The sequence below is a fragment of the Xenopus laevis genome, chromosome 3S, assembly GCF_017654675.1.
Source record: "Xenopus laevis strain J_2021 chromosome 3S, Xenopus_laevis_v10.1, whole genome shotgun sequence".
NCBI lineage: Eukaryota > Metazoa > Chordata > Amphibia > Anura > Pipidae > Xenopus > Xenopus laevis.
Genome location: NC_054376.1, coordinates 13419755 through 13436364, shown reverse-complemented (window position 1 = coordinate 13436364; position 16610 = coordinate 13419755). Strand labels below are relative to the sequence as shown.

General features: G+C 36.1%; 1 protein-coding gene across 1 annotated transcript in view; it reads right to left on the bottom strand.

The window, feature by feature from the left end:
• The window catches only part of fstl4.S (follistatin like 4 S homeolog), a 319855-nt gene that overhangs the window by 142182 nt on the left and 161063 nt on the right, over positions 1-16610 (bottom strand). The window contains exons 5-6 of the mRNA XM_041588013.1: positions 7791-7981; positions 6467-6584 (exon numbers count right to left, since the gene is read on the bottom strand). Of these exons, the coding sequence (XP_041443947.1) occupies positions 6467-6584; positions 7791-7981 (309 nt within the window). The remainder of the gene's footprint in view (positions 1-6466; positions 6585-7790; positions 7982-16610) is intronic.

Genomic DNA, 16610 nt, shown 5'->3' with positions numbered 1-16610 from the left:
AACCTACTTGAAAAGAAGACCACACGTGGAGAGAAAAATAGCCAAGGGCATGCCATAGATTATTATGTGCCAATACTGTAACTAGTGCATGTTAAAACTGATATCACTATTACAGTTATTTTTGAAATCATCTCAATTATCACATTTAGGAGTTATTGTTTTAAAAAAAAAAATGGATTTAGCTCAAAAAGCAACCCTGTAATCAACACCTGTGTATGTAAGCAGATGTTATTTCACTGGAAATGAAAACTATTCTCACCTAAATGTTTCACGTCCAAGTTGAACATGCTGTTTGTCTAAATTAATATTAAATGATAAATTGTGCAAGACGCATTCAATCATATATGCTATCAAATTAAATTACGGTACTTCCGAGATACGTTTTAGCAGAGCAACTTTGCAAGAGACATAATGACTGTCTACTAAATCATAGATTTGTCTGCTTAAATGATGCATTTTAGTAATGCTAAAGCCATCCAATGGTGCTTAAAGGAGAACTAAACCTTTTATTATAAAAACCCCTACCCCCCTTCCTTACATAGACCCCCCTCCCCGCTCCCCCTCCAGCCTAGGTGTTACCCCTGGTAAATGCCCAACGGAAGTTCACAGGCGCCATCTTCTTCTCTTCGTTAAGCTTTGGGTATTCTTCTAGCGCTTCTGTAATTTTCGTCACTGCATGCGCAGTTGTAACGAACCGGAAGATTGCTCCAACTGCGCATGCGCTGTTATACTGTTCTCTTCCCAAAGATTACCGAAGAGAAGAAAATGGTGCCCGTGAACTCTGCTGCACAGAATCTGCACCGAGGGGTAAGTAAAGAGGTTGGGGCATTTACCAGGGGTAACACCTAGGCTTGGGGGGGAGCAGGGAGGTAGGTCTATGTAGGTTAGGGGGGGTTTATAATTAAGGGTTTGGTTCTCCTTTAAGGGTGAAGTTTAAATTGTCTTTCATGAAAAAAATGTTGATCACTTGCGTTTGGTTGTATCAACCCCCTTTCTGGACCAAAACTCAGCAGATTTAGCAATATTCTCTAAATTGTATCTAAGGGGAACCTACAACCTTGTCAAAACTTTTTGCACAAGATGGGGCATACGTAATGCAGCAGCAACCTTCCAATTTTTCTTTAATGACTTTTTCTTGGTATTTTTATTATTGTCTATTTGGATGACATTGTAATTCTCTTCAACATTAGGTAGATGTGAAGAAGGGTTGGGTCATCTCTGTACTCATCAGCTTTTCGCGAAGAGTGAAAAATGCAACGTTTTGGTATCCCTGATAAAGTCAGCCTCATGGACTAATGATGATGCTAGTAATACACTGAACCCTAGATTCAGTTTGAAATTTGGAGTCCAAGCCTTTCAAGCAGGATTTGGATTTGGCTGAATCCAAGACCCTCGCAAACTGAATCTGAACAATGTAGAAATAAAAAAATTTGCTGTGCACCCATGAAGCGCATGCACTGTCTAATCTCGCCAGATTCAATTCGGTATTCGGCCTAATCCAATAAGGGGGGTTCAGGGATTCAGGTGAATACAAAAGATTTCTAGATGATGTTTTATCAAATGGCCTGTTTTTGTTATGTTATTGTTTCTGTTATGATCGGTACCTAGGCTCCCTGGTCTCGGCTCCGCTTCCACCTGTAGCAGCCGTCTTTCACTTTGGGATGAGCCCTCCGCTAATTAGATGCCGCCAGGTCTTAATAAGAGAGGAGCCAAGCAAGAGTTCTGGACGAGCAAAGGGGCACAATTAGCGATGGGCGAATTTCTCTTGCGAAAAGGCGAAAAAATCGTGAAATCGGAAAGTTCCTTGAAATGCGAACATTTTCACAAAAAAATCGTGCAAATCGAATGTTTTCACTCAGAAATCGTGAAATTTGAAGGATTTCACTCAAAAATCTTGAAAGTTGAAGGATTTCACTCAAAAATCGTGAAATTTTAAGGATTTCACTCAAAAATCGTGAAATTTGAAGGTTTTCACAAAAAATTGTGAAAATCTGACATTTTCACAAAAAAATTGTGAAAATCTGACATTTTCACGAAAATTTTTTGAAAATCGGAAATTGCCGCCGGTGAATTTTCACCGGCAAATTTTCACGGGAGATTCGCAAATTTATTCGTTTGTGGTGAAAAGCGGAAATTCACTGTGAATTAGTGCCAGGCGAATTTATTCGTCCATCACTAGGCACAATTGTTTACCAAGGATTTTAGAAGGAAGGCCACACAACTCAGAAGGAACCAAAACGGAACAGCATGGTCAGACAGGCTGGGTCGGTACAGGCAGAGTTCAAGCAAGGTCAGACAAGCTAGGATCAGTATTGGAGAGTTCAGAATAGTCAGGCAGGCAAGGGTTAGATTAACAGAGTTCAGAATAGTCAAGCAGGCAGGCAAAGGTCAATACCAGGATACACAAAGGATTCAAGTAGAATAACACCCAGGAACTAAACAAGTTAGACCTAACAATGGGCAACTACTAAAAATCCCTTTATATACTTTTGAATTTTGCGCCGGCGCGTAAAACCAGGAAGTGCATGCCGCACGCGCCATAGGAGAATCGGCGCTGAAGAAGCAGACAACCACATGGCGGGTGTCCACACTGCCCACTAGACCACCAGGGTGAGTGGATATTACGGTTTCACTTATTAAAACCTAAAACTTCATTAATGCTTTATATATGTGCATATCCACCTATTATTTCAGGCTATAAAAATGTAATTTACTTAAATGTCAGGTCTGATAGCTCATTGCATAGTAAGACTACATCTCTCCAAAGTATCATGTACTGTTTACAAAATACATAATAAAAGTATTCTCTTGTAATCAGCATCACTGAACCCAGATGGTTTTATCTAGTATAAAACAGTTTTTAATTTTTCGCTGCGTTGATCAGTGATTTGTGAAAAAATTAGATATCTGTTAGCAGGTATAATCTCCTTTTACTCCTTGGGGAAAAGATTTTTTTGTGCATAACACTTTACTCAAAAATAGAAAGTATGAAACTAAACCATTTATTAAAATAGCTTCAGCCTTCAATATTATTTCCCCTCTGTAATTTTTCAACTCCGTCAACTGAATTAACACAGCATCCGCACGAACAAACGAACAGGTTTTTTTTAAAGAAAGTTATATTGAAATGCCATTGATACTGTTGAATGTGCTCATTTGTTTCATTTACTTTATTAGCAATATATTATCAACTACTTCACATTATGACCTTCAACCTTCTATTGTATATGCCAAATGCCATCCCCAGATCCCTAATATTTAGTACTGCAGTAAATTTAGTACTTATTCAAAATCATGTACTGCCTAGAATTAGTTTTTTTGAGTGTACTGTTATTGTAAAACAGACACATACATTTCAAGGCATTCTGTGCCTCAGTTTTATTAATAGCAACAGTTTCCATGAGACAGGGCACTTTTAAATTCTAAATTTAAAATTTTTAAAGTTCATTCTTCAGAAATAAGAAATAAGATCAACTGTGAGTCTGAATATCTAGGAATCCTGCTCTCTAAAGGCGGCCATAGATACACCAATAGTGATGGGCGAATAAATTCGTCAGGTTCGAATTTGTGGTGAATTTCTGCATTTTGCCTCTGGTGAAAAAAAATTGGATGTGCACCGGTATAGTCGCTCGCCTGAAAACTGTCATGCGTCAACATTATTCAGGCACCAATTGACTTTAATGCTGGCGTCAAAATTTACGAGAATTGACACGGGCGTCAAAACTGAAGCGAATTGACGCAGGCGTCAAAATTGACACGGGCATCAACATTCACGTTTCACAAATTCTCCGCTGTTTTGCAAATTCTGTGGAAAATTCACAAACTTTTCGGCGAAATGGGAAAAATTTGCCCATCACTGTACACTGATATCGTACTGATATTAATTTTCATAAATATTTGGGGGCACATTTACTTAGGGTCGAATATTGAGGGTTAATTAACCCTCAATATTCGACCGTCGAAGTTAAATCCTTCCACTTCAAATATCGAGGTCGAAGGATTTATCGCTATTCGTTCGATCGAACGATTGAGGAATAACCGTTCGAAACAGACGATTCGAAGGATTTTAATCCATCAATCTAATAATTTCCCTTCGATCCCAAATTGGCTAGAAAGCCTATGGGGTTTTAGGTGCCGAAGTAGGTGGTCGAAGTTTTTTAGTCAAAACTATTTTTAGTTTGAATCGTTCGATTTGAAGTCGTAGTCGAAGTAGCCAAAAAAATACTTCGAAATTCGAGTAAATGTGCCCCTTGGTGTGTGTATGGTGGGAGAAGAGTCAACCGATATCAGCAAAAGACTTGTCGATCGGGCTGACTGTAAAATTTTAATGGAGCGCCTTCCATTAGTCAGCCATTGTTAGTGCTGAATAATCAGATACAGGCAGAATTTTAATGTTTAAACCTGTATAGTGGAGGATTCACAGCTACACGTGTGTGTATTGAAGCAAACGATCTTTCATGGAAAGATCTTTTTCCAAGAAAGATCGCAATTGTTCTGTCTATGGCCACCTTTAAAGACCCTTTAAGACTCTATTCGGCAAATAAATGTAGTACAATAAATTACTTTTTATAGTTCTTTTGAGCAGGGACTAGGTCTAAAAGAGCTCACTACAATTTCCCACCCAAACTGAGGGAATAAAGTCCTTTTTTTCTCCAACATATGCTAAGTCAGTACAAAAACTATTTGCTATTTGTAAAGAATGTTTTTTTTGTGTGATCAGAGGCAAACAAGCCTAATATCAATGCACTGAAATGTCAAGCATCAGTTGGAGTGGTGCAAAGTTCACAGCCATTGGACTATGGCTGGAAATCCATCCTTATTAAGGATAAATGGCATTTAACCATCTGGCAGCCTGATGGAAAACTCTGGGTTTGGTAGATGCCAGGATAATCCTAGTGCTCACAATGCATAATGCAAGCAGTACAATTGGTGTACAGATGGTACAGGTATGGGATCCATTATCAAAAAACCTGTTATCAAGAAAGATCTGAATTACCGAAAGGCTGACTCCCATAGAAAAATTATTAAAAAGTTTCCTTTTTTTCTATACTTATGAAACAGGACCTTATTCTTGATCCCAACTTTCTTGGAGGCAAAACCAGCCTATTAGGTTTATTTAATTTTTACATTTTTTTTAAAGATTTAAGGTATGGTGATCCAAATTATGGAAAGACTCCTTATCCGGGAAACCCCAGGTCCCAAGCATTCTGGATAACAGGCCCAAATATGTATTGCGTTGTTTTCCATGATTTGGGACAGATCCTGTGGCTCCATTAAGAGTAAACTGGACCAGCTACAGCATGCTTGACATTCTTGCCAATTCTGTGCTTCCTTGTTTCACAATAATTTAGTGTATTAGCACCATAATGTCCATACAGAATGGGTTGAAATATGAAGAGAAGGACTTAACTGGCCCATGCAGAACACTGACCTCAACCTAAACACATGGGGCAAATTTATCAAAGGTCGAAGTGAATTTTCAAATGAAAAAACTTCGTATTTTGAAGTAATTTTTGGTACTTAGACCATCGAATAGGCCAAATTCGACTTTAACTTGAATTGAAAAACCTTCGAAAATTCTACCACTTGAAAATTGAAGTACTGTCTCTTTGACTTCGACACCTTAAACCTGCCGAATTGCTGTTAAGCCTATGGGCGACCTCCTAGAACCTATCTGAGGCTTTTGGGCAAGTTTTGAGAAGTCAAAGGTTTTTTTTGAAAAATCCTTCGAATCGTTCGGTTCGAAGGGTTAAATGGTTCGATCGTAAGATTTTACTTCGATTGAATACAGCCGTTTTCGCTGGAAAAAATACTTCGACTGTCGAAGTACACAAATTCGTTTGTCGACGTTTTTTTACTTCGTAATTCGATCCTTGATAAATATGCCCCATATAGTGAATTGAAAAGCCAACTGCATTCATGCTTTATAATAAGATAATAAAATCCAGTGTACCACTTTTTATTTTTTTTTACTAAAGGAGGTTTTTTTAATTTTTTTATCCCAAATAAGAATGTTCACTTATCACTTCAAACAACATTGTCTATTGGAGTCTCAGCCTGCTTACATCGCCAATTTCAATGTTATTGGTGGAAGTCCAATGTTATTGGTGGAATAAGAAGCAGCATTGATTTGTTTACTAAATAATCACCAAAGTTCTTGGCCTCTGTGGATTTATCTAAATATGTGCAAATAGGTATAAGAACTATTACTGCAAAATAATGTAGCTTCCCATACAAATGACAAGTTGAGAGAGATGGAAAGAAAAAGAATGCAATCATAAGGCCTTAGAGCAAAAGCTTTAGCTCATGATGTGATTTTGTTGAAATTTGATAAAAACAGAAAACTGCCTTATATTCCACTCCCCCATATTACTGCATTATGTGACAACTGGAATTCAGCTTTTCCTTTAAGAAAGCTTCACGTTTTTAAAATACAGAAAAAATCTATGAAATCTACGTAACTTACGGAATGCAGTGTAGAATTCTGGAAGTGTTAGGTAACCATCAATGTTGTAGTCATCAAACCGGAGCAGATCTTCTACTGAGCAATTCAAGTCATTGTCTAGTTGTTTCTTCTTTGCATACTACCAAAAAAAAGTTATATTAATTATTTTATTAAATTTTTGCTTTTCTGTTTTCTTGTAATCAAATTAGTATTGAATTTAAATCAAGTTTTCCTCCGGAAAAAAAAACTCGACTTTTGCGCGACTTTTTTTGACAAGCAACATTTTATTAAAGCAATATTATATTTTCTCCCATTGGAATCTATGGGAGTGTATAACTTCTACATGAACTTGCCAGGTTTTAGGTGGAGAATAGACGAATCAGAACTGTTTCCATGGTCGAATGGTAATAAATCTCACATTCAAATTCAAGTTGGTGGTTTTGAATTCAAATTTGTGAGTTTTGACCAAAAAAAATTTGAAAATTCAATTTGAATTCAAATTCAACAATTCATAATTTAGTAAATCTGTGTAAATCTGCCCTAAATGCTAGTAAGCATAGAATTTGGAGGAAACAAGACTTTACTTTATAGGCATATATTACAAAACATTTCTGCTGACCTTATTTTTAGTATGGACTGGGATGTTAAGACATCCTCCACTGATGTCTGAAGTTGGTATTGAGGGTGTCTTCATCTCAAAGCTAAGAAGTCATACCCTAGAATGTGTTTGTTTCTTATTATTCTTATTCTTATCTAACTGCTATGGGGCAGATTTATCAAGGGTCAAATTTCGAAGTTAAAAATACTTTGAAATTCGACCATCGAATTGGAATACTTCGACTTCGAATACCGAAGTCAAAGTTTTTTTCATCGAATTTGGGTATCCTGCGGTCTAAATAAAATCGATTAAACCCTTCGAATGGAACGATTCGAAGGATTTCAGCGATCGATCTAATGATTTTACTTTGACTTCCAAAAACTTAGAAAACTGCTCTAGAAGGTCCCCATAGGCTAACATAGCACTTCGGCAGGTATTGAAATTGCAGTTTTTTTAAAGAGATAGTACTTCGATTATCGAATGGTTGAACATTCAAAATATTTTACTTCAAATCAAATTTGAAGTTGAATTCGAAGTTGTAGTATCCTAATATACTATTCGATGGTCGAAATATCCAAAAAATTACTTTGAATTTCCCTCAAATTCACTTCGACCCTTGATAAATCTGCCCCTATGTGTTGAAGACAATATGGACCTTTTTTTTCACAGAAATTGAAAGGGGTTATTCTTGGTTTACTTTCAAAATAGCAGATATTATTGTCCTCGTTCAACCAGTGATATGCCCACCTGAGCCAACTCAAAGCTGTCTAGATGACCATCATAGTTCATATCCAAATAGTTAAACAGCTTTTCCACCAGTGCACGTTTTCGAGATCTTTTGTCTTCCATAGGGCTGCTTTGCACATTCTTTCGATGAGTCTGAAGATCAATTAGTATGCTCTTAAGCCGGTTATAGTCAGCCATAGTGCACGTGTCATCTAAAATAGATACAGATTTATATATCAGACAACAATTTCAGATTTTTCTATGGTAAACCGTACAGTCCAAAGTTAAATAAGAATGTCTTTAATCCTATACATTTTGGAAAACTCCTTATGGAACTCCTTATGTAAAATTTAAATAAGCAATTCTTTACTTTCTACTGCTTTGCATTATCTGGAGTAATAAGGCAATATCTTGTACTTGTTTATAACTAGGCCAGCACAGATCCACGGCACAGTCCTCTTGGTTAGTTTTTATATTTTACACGTTTAAATAGCCTAATACACGATGCTTCAATCTACAGGAAGACCCTCAATCTAGAACACGCGTTCCAAGCACTCCAGATAATACGTCCTATAATAGTCCATGAATAAACAGAAAAACACCTGGTAGTAGACCAATACAAAATAAAAAAAAGCAAGCAATGAAACTATATGCATAATAATACACTTATAAATGATATTAAAATTTGTCAAGGCTTTTTTTTTAAAAAAACAAAAACAAAGCTTTATTCCAGTTATTTTCAGCTGTATAATATAATGTAAAGTAATTAAACAGTGATTCAAATGTTAAAAAGGCACCTATATTCTGCATGACTTTATATTAAAAATATAATTTGCCTATTCTTTTTATATAAAGAAATCAACTGCTTTTTTCTAGTAAAGGTATTACAGTTATGAGATCTGTTATCCGGAAACCAGTTATCCAAAAAAGCTCAGAATCATAGAAAGGCTTTCTCCCATAGACTCCATTTAATCCAAATAATCATAAATTTAAAAAAAAGATATTTCCTTTTACTCTGTAATAATAAAACAATAGCTTATACTTAATCCAAACTAAGATATAATTAATCCTTATTGGAAGAAAAAAAACAGCCTATTGGGTTTATTTAATGTTTACATCATTTTCTAGTAGACTTATGGTATGAAGATATGGAAAGATCTGTTATCCCATATATCTCCTCCCATACTCCTTGACACAAGTGTAGTTAGTAAAGAAAGACAATTAGCTCTGTAAAAACAAAAATAGGCTACTCTTTATTGTTGGCTTTCTCTCAGGCTTACTGATAAAGAGGAGTTTGTTAAAAAGATTGTAGATGTAGATTCACTTACTTTTTCTGTGTCGAAGGACCAAAGAAGTGCGACTGAGTGCAACATGAATGTGTTCTGCATAGTGATGGACGAATACATTTGCGATGAATTTCCACGTTTTTCTACCGGCGAATAAATCCGCGAAACTCAGCGAAAATTCAAGGTGCCAAAAAATGTTAGATGCGTGTTCGAAAAGTCGCTCGCGTCAAAATCGGCACGCATCAACACTATTTGGATGCCCTTGACTTTAACGCCGGCATAAACTTTTCGGACACGCGGCCAAAATTGACACGGGTGTCAATTTTCGGGTTTAACGAATTTTTCACCATTTTGCGGGATATCCGCAAATTTTTCGGCAAAGCAAAATGGGAGAAATTCGTCCATCACTAGTTCTGCACTATTTTGCGGGACAAAGAAAATCCTATAGATAGATCCTATAGAGGGAGAGGGAATGAGCTCCCGGCCAACTGACCAATAATGACATGGTTATAGAACATGTGACTCTCTACTAGCCTTCTGTATGTAAGTATCCACCTCATTCAGCCACATGATGCATTGTGGGATTTTTTCTACTAATCCAAAATGCTCGGGGCCTGGGGCTTTCTGAATAAAGGATCTTTCTGTAATTTGGATCTTCATACCATAAGTCTACTAGAAAATAATGTAAACATTAAATAAACCCAATAGGCTGGTTTTGCTTCCAATAAGGATTAATTATATCTTAGTTTGGATCAAGTACAAGCTACTGTTTTATTATTACAGAGAAACAGGAAATACTTAAAAAAAAAATGTATTATTTTGATAAAATGGAGTCTATGGGAGACAGCCTTTCTGTAATTCGGAGCATTCTTGATAACGGGTTTCTGGATAACGGATCCCATACCTGTATACATTTATCAAAAATATCTTAACATGCAAACAGTTGAATTTGTATAAACAGAACAATGTGTTTTTTTTTATTGCAATAAAGTATTTTAAAAAAAAACGTTAGTTTTTTCAAAGTCCACCAATTGACTCCATATAGGCTCTAGGAGGTCCCCCATAGGCTAAACAGCAATTTGGCAGGTTTTAGATGGATCGAAGTTGAATTTTTAAAGAGACAGTACATGATTAATTTTCGATATTCAAATTTTCTAATTTTTTTCAAATTCAAATCTGGATTATTCCCTAGTTGAAGTACACAAATATAGTTTGAAATTCTAATTTTTTTTACTTTGTATTTTCACTTCGACCCTTGATAAATCTGCCCCTAAGGGTAAGGGCAGACGCAAAGATTTGGGGAGATGAAGTCGCCCGTCGATAAATCGGCTTTGTTTTCCTGAAGTCACCCGAAGTTTCCTTGGACGACTTCAGAAAACGAAGCGCACGGATTGCCATCCTGCCGGCGATTTACATTCTAGCCGGTGGGAGGCGGTTTGGGGAGATTAGTCGCCCCGAAGAAGAGGAGATTTGTCGATGGGTGACTAAATCTCCCCGAATCTGAGCGTGTGTCTCTGCCCTCAAAAACAGTTGAAACATTTATTAACCCTGATAGGATTGTTTTGCTTCCAATAAGGATTAATTATTTCTTAGTTGGAATCAAGTACAAGGTAGTGTTTTATTATTACAGAGAAAAAGGAAATCCTTTTAAAAATGTTGAATTGTTTGACTAAAATGGAGTCTATGAGAGATGGCCTTCGCAAAAGTTGGAACTTTCTGGATTACGAGTCTCTGGATAATGGATACCTGTATAATAGTTATGGACTAAGACAACTGCATCAGGTTCCAGTCATGTGTAGTTATGGCCAAGCAATACCTATTTATACATATTTTAGGTATAACCAGAAATATAATTATTTATATGGGATGGTTTACTATTTTTTTTGTTCTAAAGTTTTCACTTATTGCTGTATCTTGTGTGTTCGTCTATTTTTATTTCAAGTGGGAGTCAACAAGGTCTGTTCCTTTGGAACCAGTTAGGATTGTGCCAGCAAAGGGCTGCTATTTTATTCAAGCTCGTAGCAAACCTGCATTATTTTATTGAGCATGTTCTAATGTGCAGGGCCTCTTGCAATTCATTCTGTTTCCCACTGACATACTTTGAAAGATAAAATATAGATTTTTTCTAATGAAGAAGAGGGTGGAATTCTAATTTAAAGTCAGAGCTTTTTAACGAATAGCATTTATCAAATCCATCTTTGATGGAAAAGGTCAATGCCGAATCTTGTTGTTATGACAAATGATTAATCTAGCGCATTCAATTATTCTCCATTTCAGGTGTTCTCCTTCTGAAAGCAACTTCTGGCTACAGCAGTCATTAAATGGCAACACATCAGCTATTGATTTCAGAAGAGTAGCTACAAGCTAACAAGTATTGAAACAAGCTGTGTTGTACAGGTATGGGATCCGTTATCCAGAAACCCTTATCCAGAAAGATCCTAATTGCAAAAATTAACCCTCGATATTCGACCGTAAGTAAATGTGCCCCTTAATGTTTATATTTTTTTGGTTTCCCAGATCAACCCTTTTAGGGGGGTTATTTATCAAGTCCGAATTTATCTCAATATCGGCTGCTAAAAACTCCAATCTAAGCCGCGCAGGTTTTTAACGCTTATTTATTATTACATTTGCCCGAAAATCACCTTTGCGGGAAAAACTCCGATTTCCACGATTATTTTCATGAATTTTCCCCGAAAGCTCAGAAAACATTGTGAAATTGCCCGAAACCCCTGACACAACTAAAAATCAATGGGACTGTTCCCATTGACTCTTATGCAACCTCGACAGGTTTGAGATGCCGTGTTTTTATAATCGGGCTTTTTAGCCATCGGGGTTTAATAAATTTCTGAAAAATTCGTGATTTTTTTAATAAAGTCACGAATTTTTTGGATTTCGGGGGAATTTCGGGTATTCTGAGCTTAGTAAATAACCCCCTTAGTGTTAAAAAAAGACACTACTTAAATAATTACTCCACAATGATTAACCACAAAAAAAAAAATCATTTTTTATAGTGTAAAAACCATAAAAACTGTAATGCAAAACTTCTCAGTCTGAAAGCTGGCGAGGTCATGAAGCAGTCAATAGAAACTGTCCTTCTCCAATAGTTACATTTTTTTTGGTTTGAGCTTTTGAGGATTTTGTGGTCTATATTCTTACTCAGATTTGTTTTGTGTTTATTCTTTGGTGCTTTTTATACTCTGAGCTTTTTAACTGCTTTTTCAAAACGTGAACTTAGTCGAGGTTGAAAAAGCCTTTAAACTTGAAAAAAAAAATGTTCTTATTTGAGATAAAAGATAACAAGAATTCCCACTAGAACTTGCATTTCTAATATCAACTGATATTTACAAAAACATCCGCTAATTTCGATTTTTTCCATCCAGACATGTTAAGAAACCACTGTTACTAAATCATGTAATATAAAAGACCCTAAATGCTTTCTCTGTTATATAAAACCGTTATAAATCGCTTTAAGCCAATTGCCTTGATTTGCACCTGTTTGTAACCCTTGTTAGCACTTCATCAAATATTTTGACAACTGCTCATAGGAAATTAAGATCTATATCTTTCCCTGAGAGCAACTGTCAAATTATCGTAAGTGCTTGATATCCAGATAAAAGGAAATATTGGATTGGAGTATTTTGATAAAATGGAGTATAAGGGAGACTGACTTTCCGTAATTTGGAGCTTTCTGGATAATGGCTTCCATTCCTGTATAACAATTTTGTTCCAAAGCAGTATTGGAACTATTGGAATTAGTTTGGCATTTGGACAAATATTTTCTTAATGATTTGGTATTTCACTGAATACCAAATTTATAGATTTGGCACATCCCTAGTTTTGAGTCTTGTGTTCCTATGGGGAAGGTCCCCATAGGCTTTCCTAGCAATTTCTGATCTAAGAAAAATCGTTGGATCGATGGATTAAAATCCTTTGAAAATTCAAAGGATTTAATCGTTCGATCGAACGATTTTTCCTTCGATCGTTCAATCGAAACGAATTGCGGTAAATCCTCCGACTTCGATATTCGAAGTCGAAGGATTTAACTTCGATGGTCAAATATCGAGGGTTAATTAACCCTCGGTATTCGACCCATAGTAAATGTGCCCCCACAAATGTAAAAGAAAAAAAACAAACTATTGAATCCTGTTATTATTTTCTGTATAAAAGCTTAGAGTGCCACCAGCCATGATTTTATTGGTTGAATTAAAGAGAAAACCTATGTATAATAAAGGATTTCCCATGTATATATATATATATATATATAACAAAGACCCTACAATGGATAACAGTGCAATTATTTTGTTATTTTGTTTATTTGATATACGTTTTCCAAGGAAATTATTTTTCACTGGATAAAGTTTTATTTCTGTTATGGAAAGTCACCATAGACCTTATGTCTGGCATGGATAGTCACCATAGACCCATCTTTTATGGCATAATCATTGACCAATGGGCCAAAAGATGTAATTAAAGGCACAAAGTCTGCCCAGGTGAAGAAAAACATAGAAATCAATAAGATTTTGCTTTTAACAAGTTGACCACAAAATACTGCCATTGGTGGGCAGATCTGTAGCAAATGTTACATCTTTTATTCTGTAACCCCTAGAAGAACTTTACAGTTTAGATGAAAAGAAGCGAGGGAGGGGTGATATGATGGACACATTCAAATATTTCAAGGGAATCAGCATGAAGGCGGGAGCCTTTTTCTGTAAGTAAGAGCCATTGGGCAAATGATTTCAACATTTTTTTCTATGATTATATTAAAAATATACACAGACATATATGCTGTTCTTATTTAAAAGTTTCTCCCCTTCTTGGTAGGTCTGTGAATAAGTACAATGTAGAACACAAAGTGCATAAGACAAAGTGTTGATGTTACATGTTCTGCAATAAACTGAAAGTAGGCTAGAAATGTTGTACATTATGTTTTTGGCTGCTGTACCAGCCCAAGGCAACCACAACCCTTTAGCAGTAAAGATCTGTGTCTCCAAAGATGCCCCAGTAGCTCCCCATCATCTTTTCTGCTGATTCACTGCACATGCTCTGTGCTGCTGTCACTTACTGACCTTAGGGACCCACTCACAATATACAGTACACATAGAATAGAAATGTCACAATATAAGGCTGATTAGTAATTAATACAGATAATTCCTACATGGCAGCACAGAAACCAGTGCAATTAGCATCAGAATTTAATAATAAGCCCTGTAGCATCAGCTTATATTACAGGGGAACCTCATTTTCTGCTGGATAATTAGTGACGAGCCCTAAGCTTAGCTTCTCAACAGCTGCTCAGAGCCCACTGAGCATGTGAGTGTCACAGACACTTTCCAAGATGGTGACCCCCTGTGACAAGTTTGAAGTCCTGGATCATTGCTGCTTTTGACAAGCTCAAACTTTAGGCTGGTGCAATAAGCTTAGTATATAAAATATGGCATTTTTAACCTTATTTATTTTTAGGGTTTAATTTTCATTTAAATGCTCAGAGCAGGGCCCCTCAGTATTGTTGAGTTTACTTCTCCAAAGAAATTGTACTTCATGCAACTTTTTTAATATCTTTTGGATCTACCCATCTCACAACACGTTTTTTTAATATGCTAAACTGCCGTGTTCAGAGTCTCTTTGCCTTATAGGAACAAAGGCAGCCAGACAGTAAAATACTAAGCGCAGCACAGAAGCTGAAACCAAAGCCTAAAACAAGAGGAACTCAGAATATCAGGTCGCGAGAGCTGAGCCTACTCGTTCATTTAATAACCAAGCCAGGGATCTGGAACGGGGCAGTCCATAAATAGGGGTAACATGCTCTGGGTTGTACTATACATAGAATATACTGTATGTAAGCACAAATACTACGCATAGTACCAAATGATAGTCAACCCTTGTTTCTTGTAAACCTATAGCTACACGGGGAGGCACATTAATCAAGATTAGAATTTCAAATTCATGTGAGTTTTTTTTAACTCACATGAATTCGATTTTACTTGAAATTCGACTGGGGGAAATTTATTTAAAAAACGAATATTTCAAACTCGGACGAATTTTACGGACCCAAAATCTCAAATTGAATTCGATTCGACCAAACTTGATTTGAATTCGACCAAATTCGATTCGAGTTTGAAAGGCTCCAAACTTGACACTGTACCTCTCCCATTGACTTACTCAGTAATTCGGCAGGTGTTAGGTGGCGAATAGTCAAATTTGAATTCTTAAATGGCCAGAGTATGATAAATCTCTAAAATCAAATTCAAATTTTTTTAAAAACTCGAATGGAGTTTGGATAATACGAATTAAACAGTTCTGACCATAAATTTTTTTTCAAACATTCAAATTCTAATTTTAAATTAGACCCTTAATAAATCTGTCCCTTAGATTACTGACTAAAAGGTTTTATTATATAAGTTGAAAGGGATTTATGTAATACAAAAAAGTATCCAAAAAAGCAGCATTCATAACCTTTAAGATTTGTTAGCGTGGAATATTTTTTACTACTCTGAAATCTCTTCAATAAACAGTTATACATTGCTTACTTTATAAAAGGTCAGCACTATAACTCAGAAAAAAAGGATGCCAGGAAAAATTGAGCTCATTTAATGTGACCACAACATTGCACAATTTATCTGACATGGCAGCGTAATGCATTATCCTGTAGATACATCAAAGGCAGCAGGTGAATAAATAGCATTTTAACATGGAAACTTTTCTGAGCCAAGATATAGAGAAAGGGTATACAGAAGCCCTGCAATGGTAGTACAAGTATGGGATCTATTATCCAGAAAGCTCAAAATTGTATTTGCAGATGAAGCAGTCTTCATTTTGTAATCCCATCCAGCCTTGAGATTGACCATTCTTTCTGACACTTATTTGTCTCACCTCCTAAGACAGCTCTGAGCTTCTGATTCCAGAAGGTTGTTATTCCATTCAAAATTTAACATATGCTTTACAATATTAAACATGTTCTTTACAAAATTATTGACACCCTAGACTTAATATTTGGTAGCATGCTCTAAGGAAAGAGTAACTGCAATCATATGCTTCCTATAGCCATGAGTGAGTATTATACATCTCTCTGCTTAACCATTTAATAATTTTGGGTGCTTTTTAAAATGTGCTTCGAGACATTGTCCTGCTGAAAGAAACATGAACAGTGACAGACACCCAACTGCTGCTGCTTTAATATGCCTTATCAATCTGATTTTATAATATCATGCACAGACTCAAGGGACCCAGTTCCAGGAGAAACAAAGTAACCCCAAAGCATCAGCAAACCACCTCCAGGTCAATATAAGGATGGTGTTTCTTATCATTGAAGGCTTCCAATTTCCTGTATACAAGGAGGTGTTCAAAAACTTCTCATTTTGTCTCATCTTTCAATAAGACCTTTTTCTGGGATTTGTTGGCTTGTTCAGGTATGTGGATGAAAACTACTCTGACTTTCTTATCTTTCTGTCACTACTATAGTTTTTCTTGGGACTCCTTTCTCTAAAGCTGGCCATAGATGTAAAGATTTTTAAAAGATCTTTTCGTTATTGTGAGACCACGATTATCCTGAAATGAT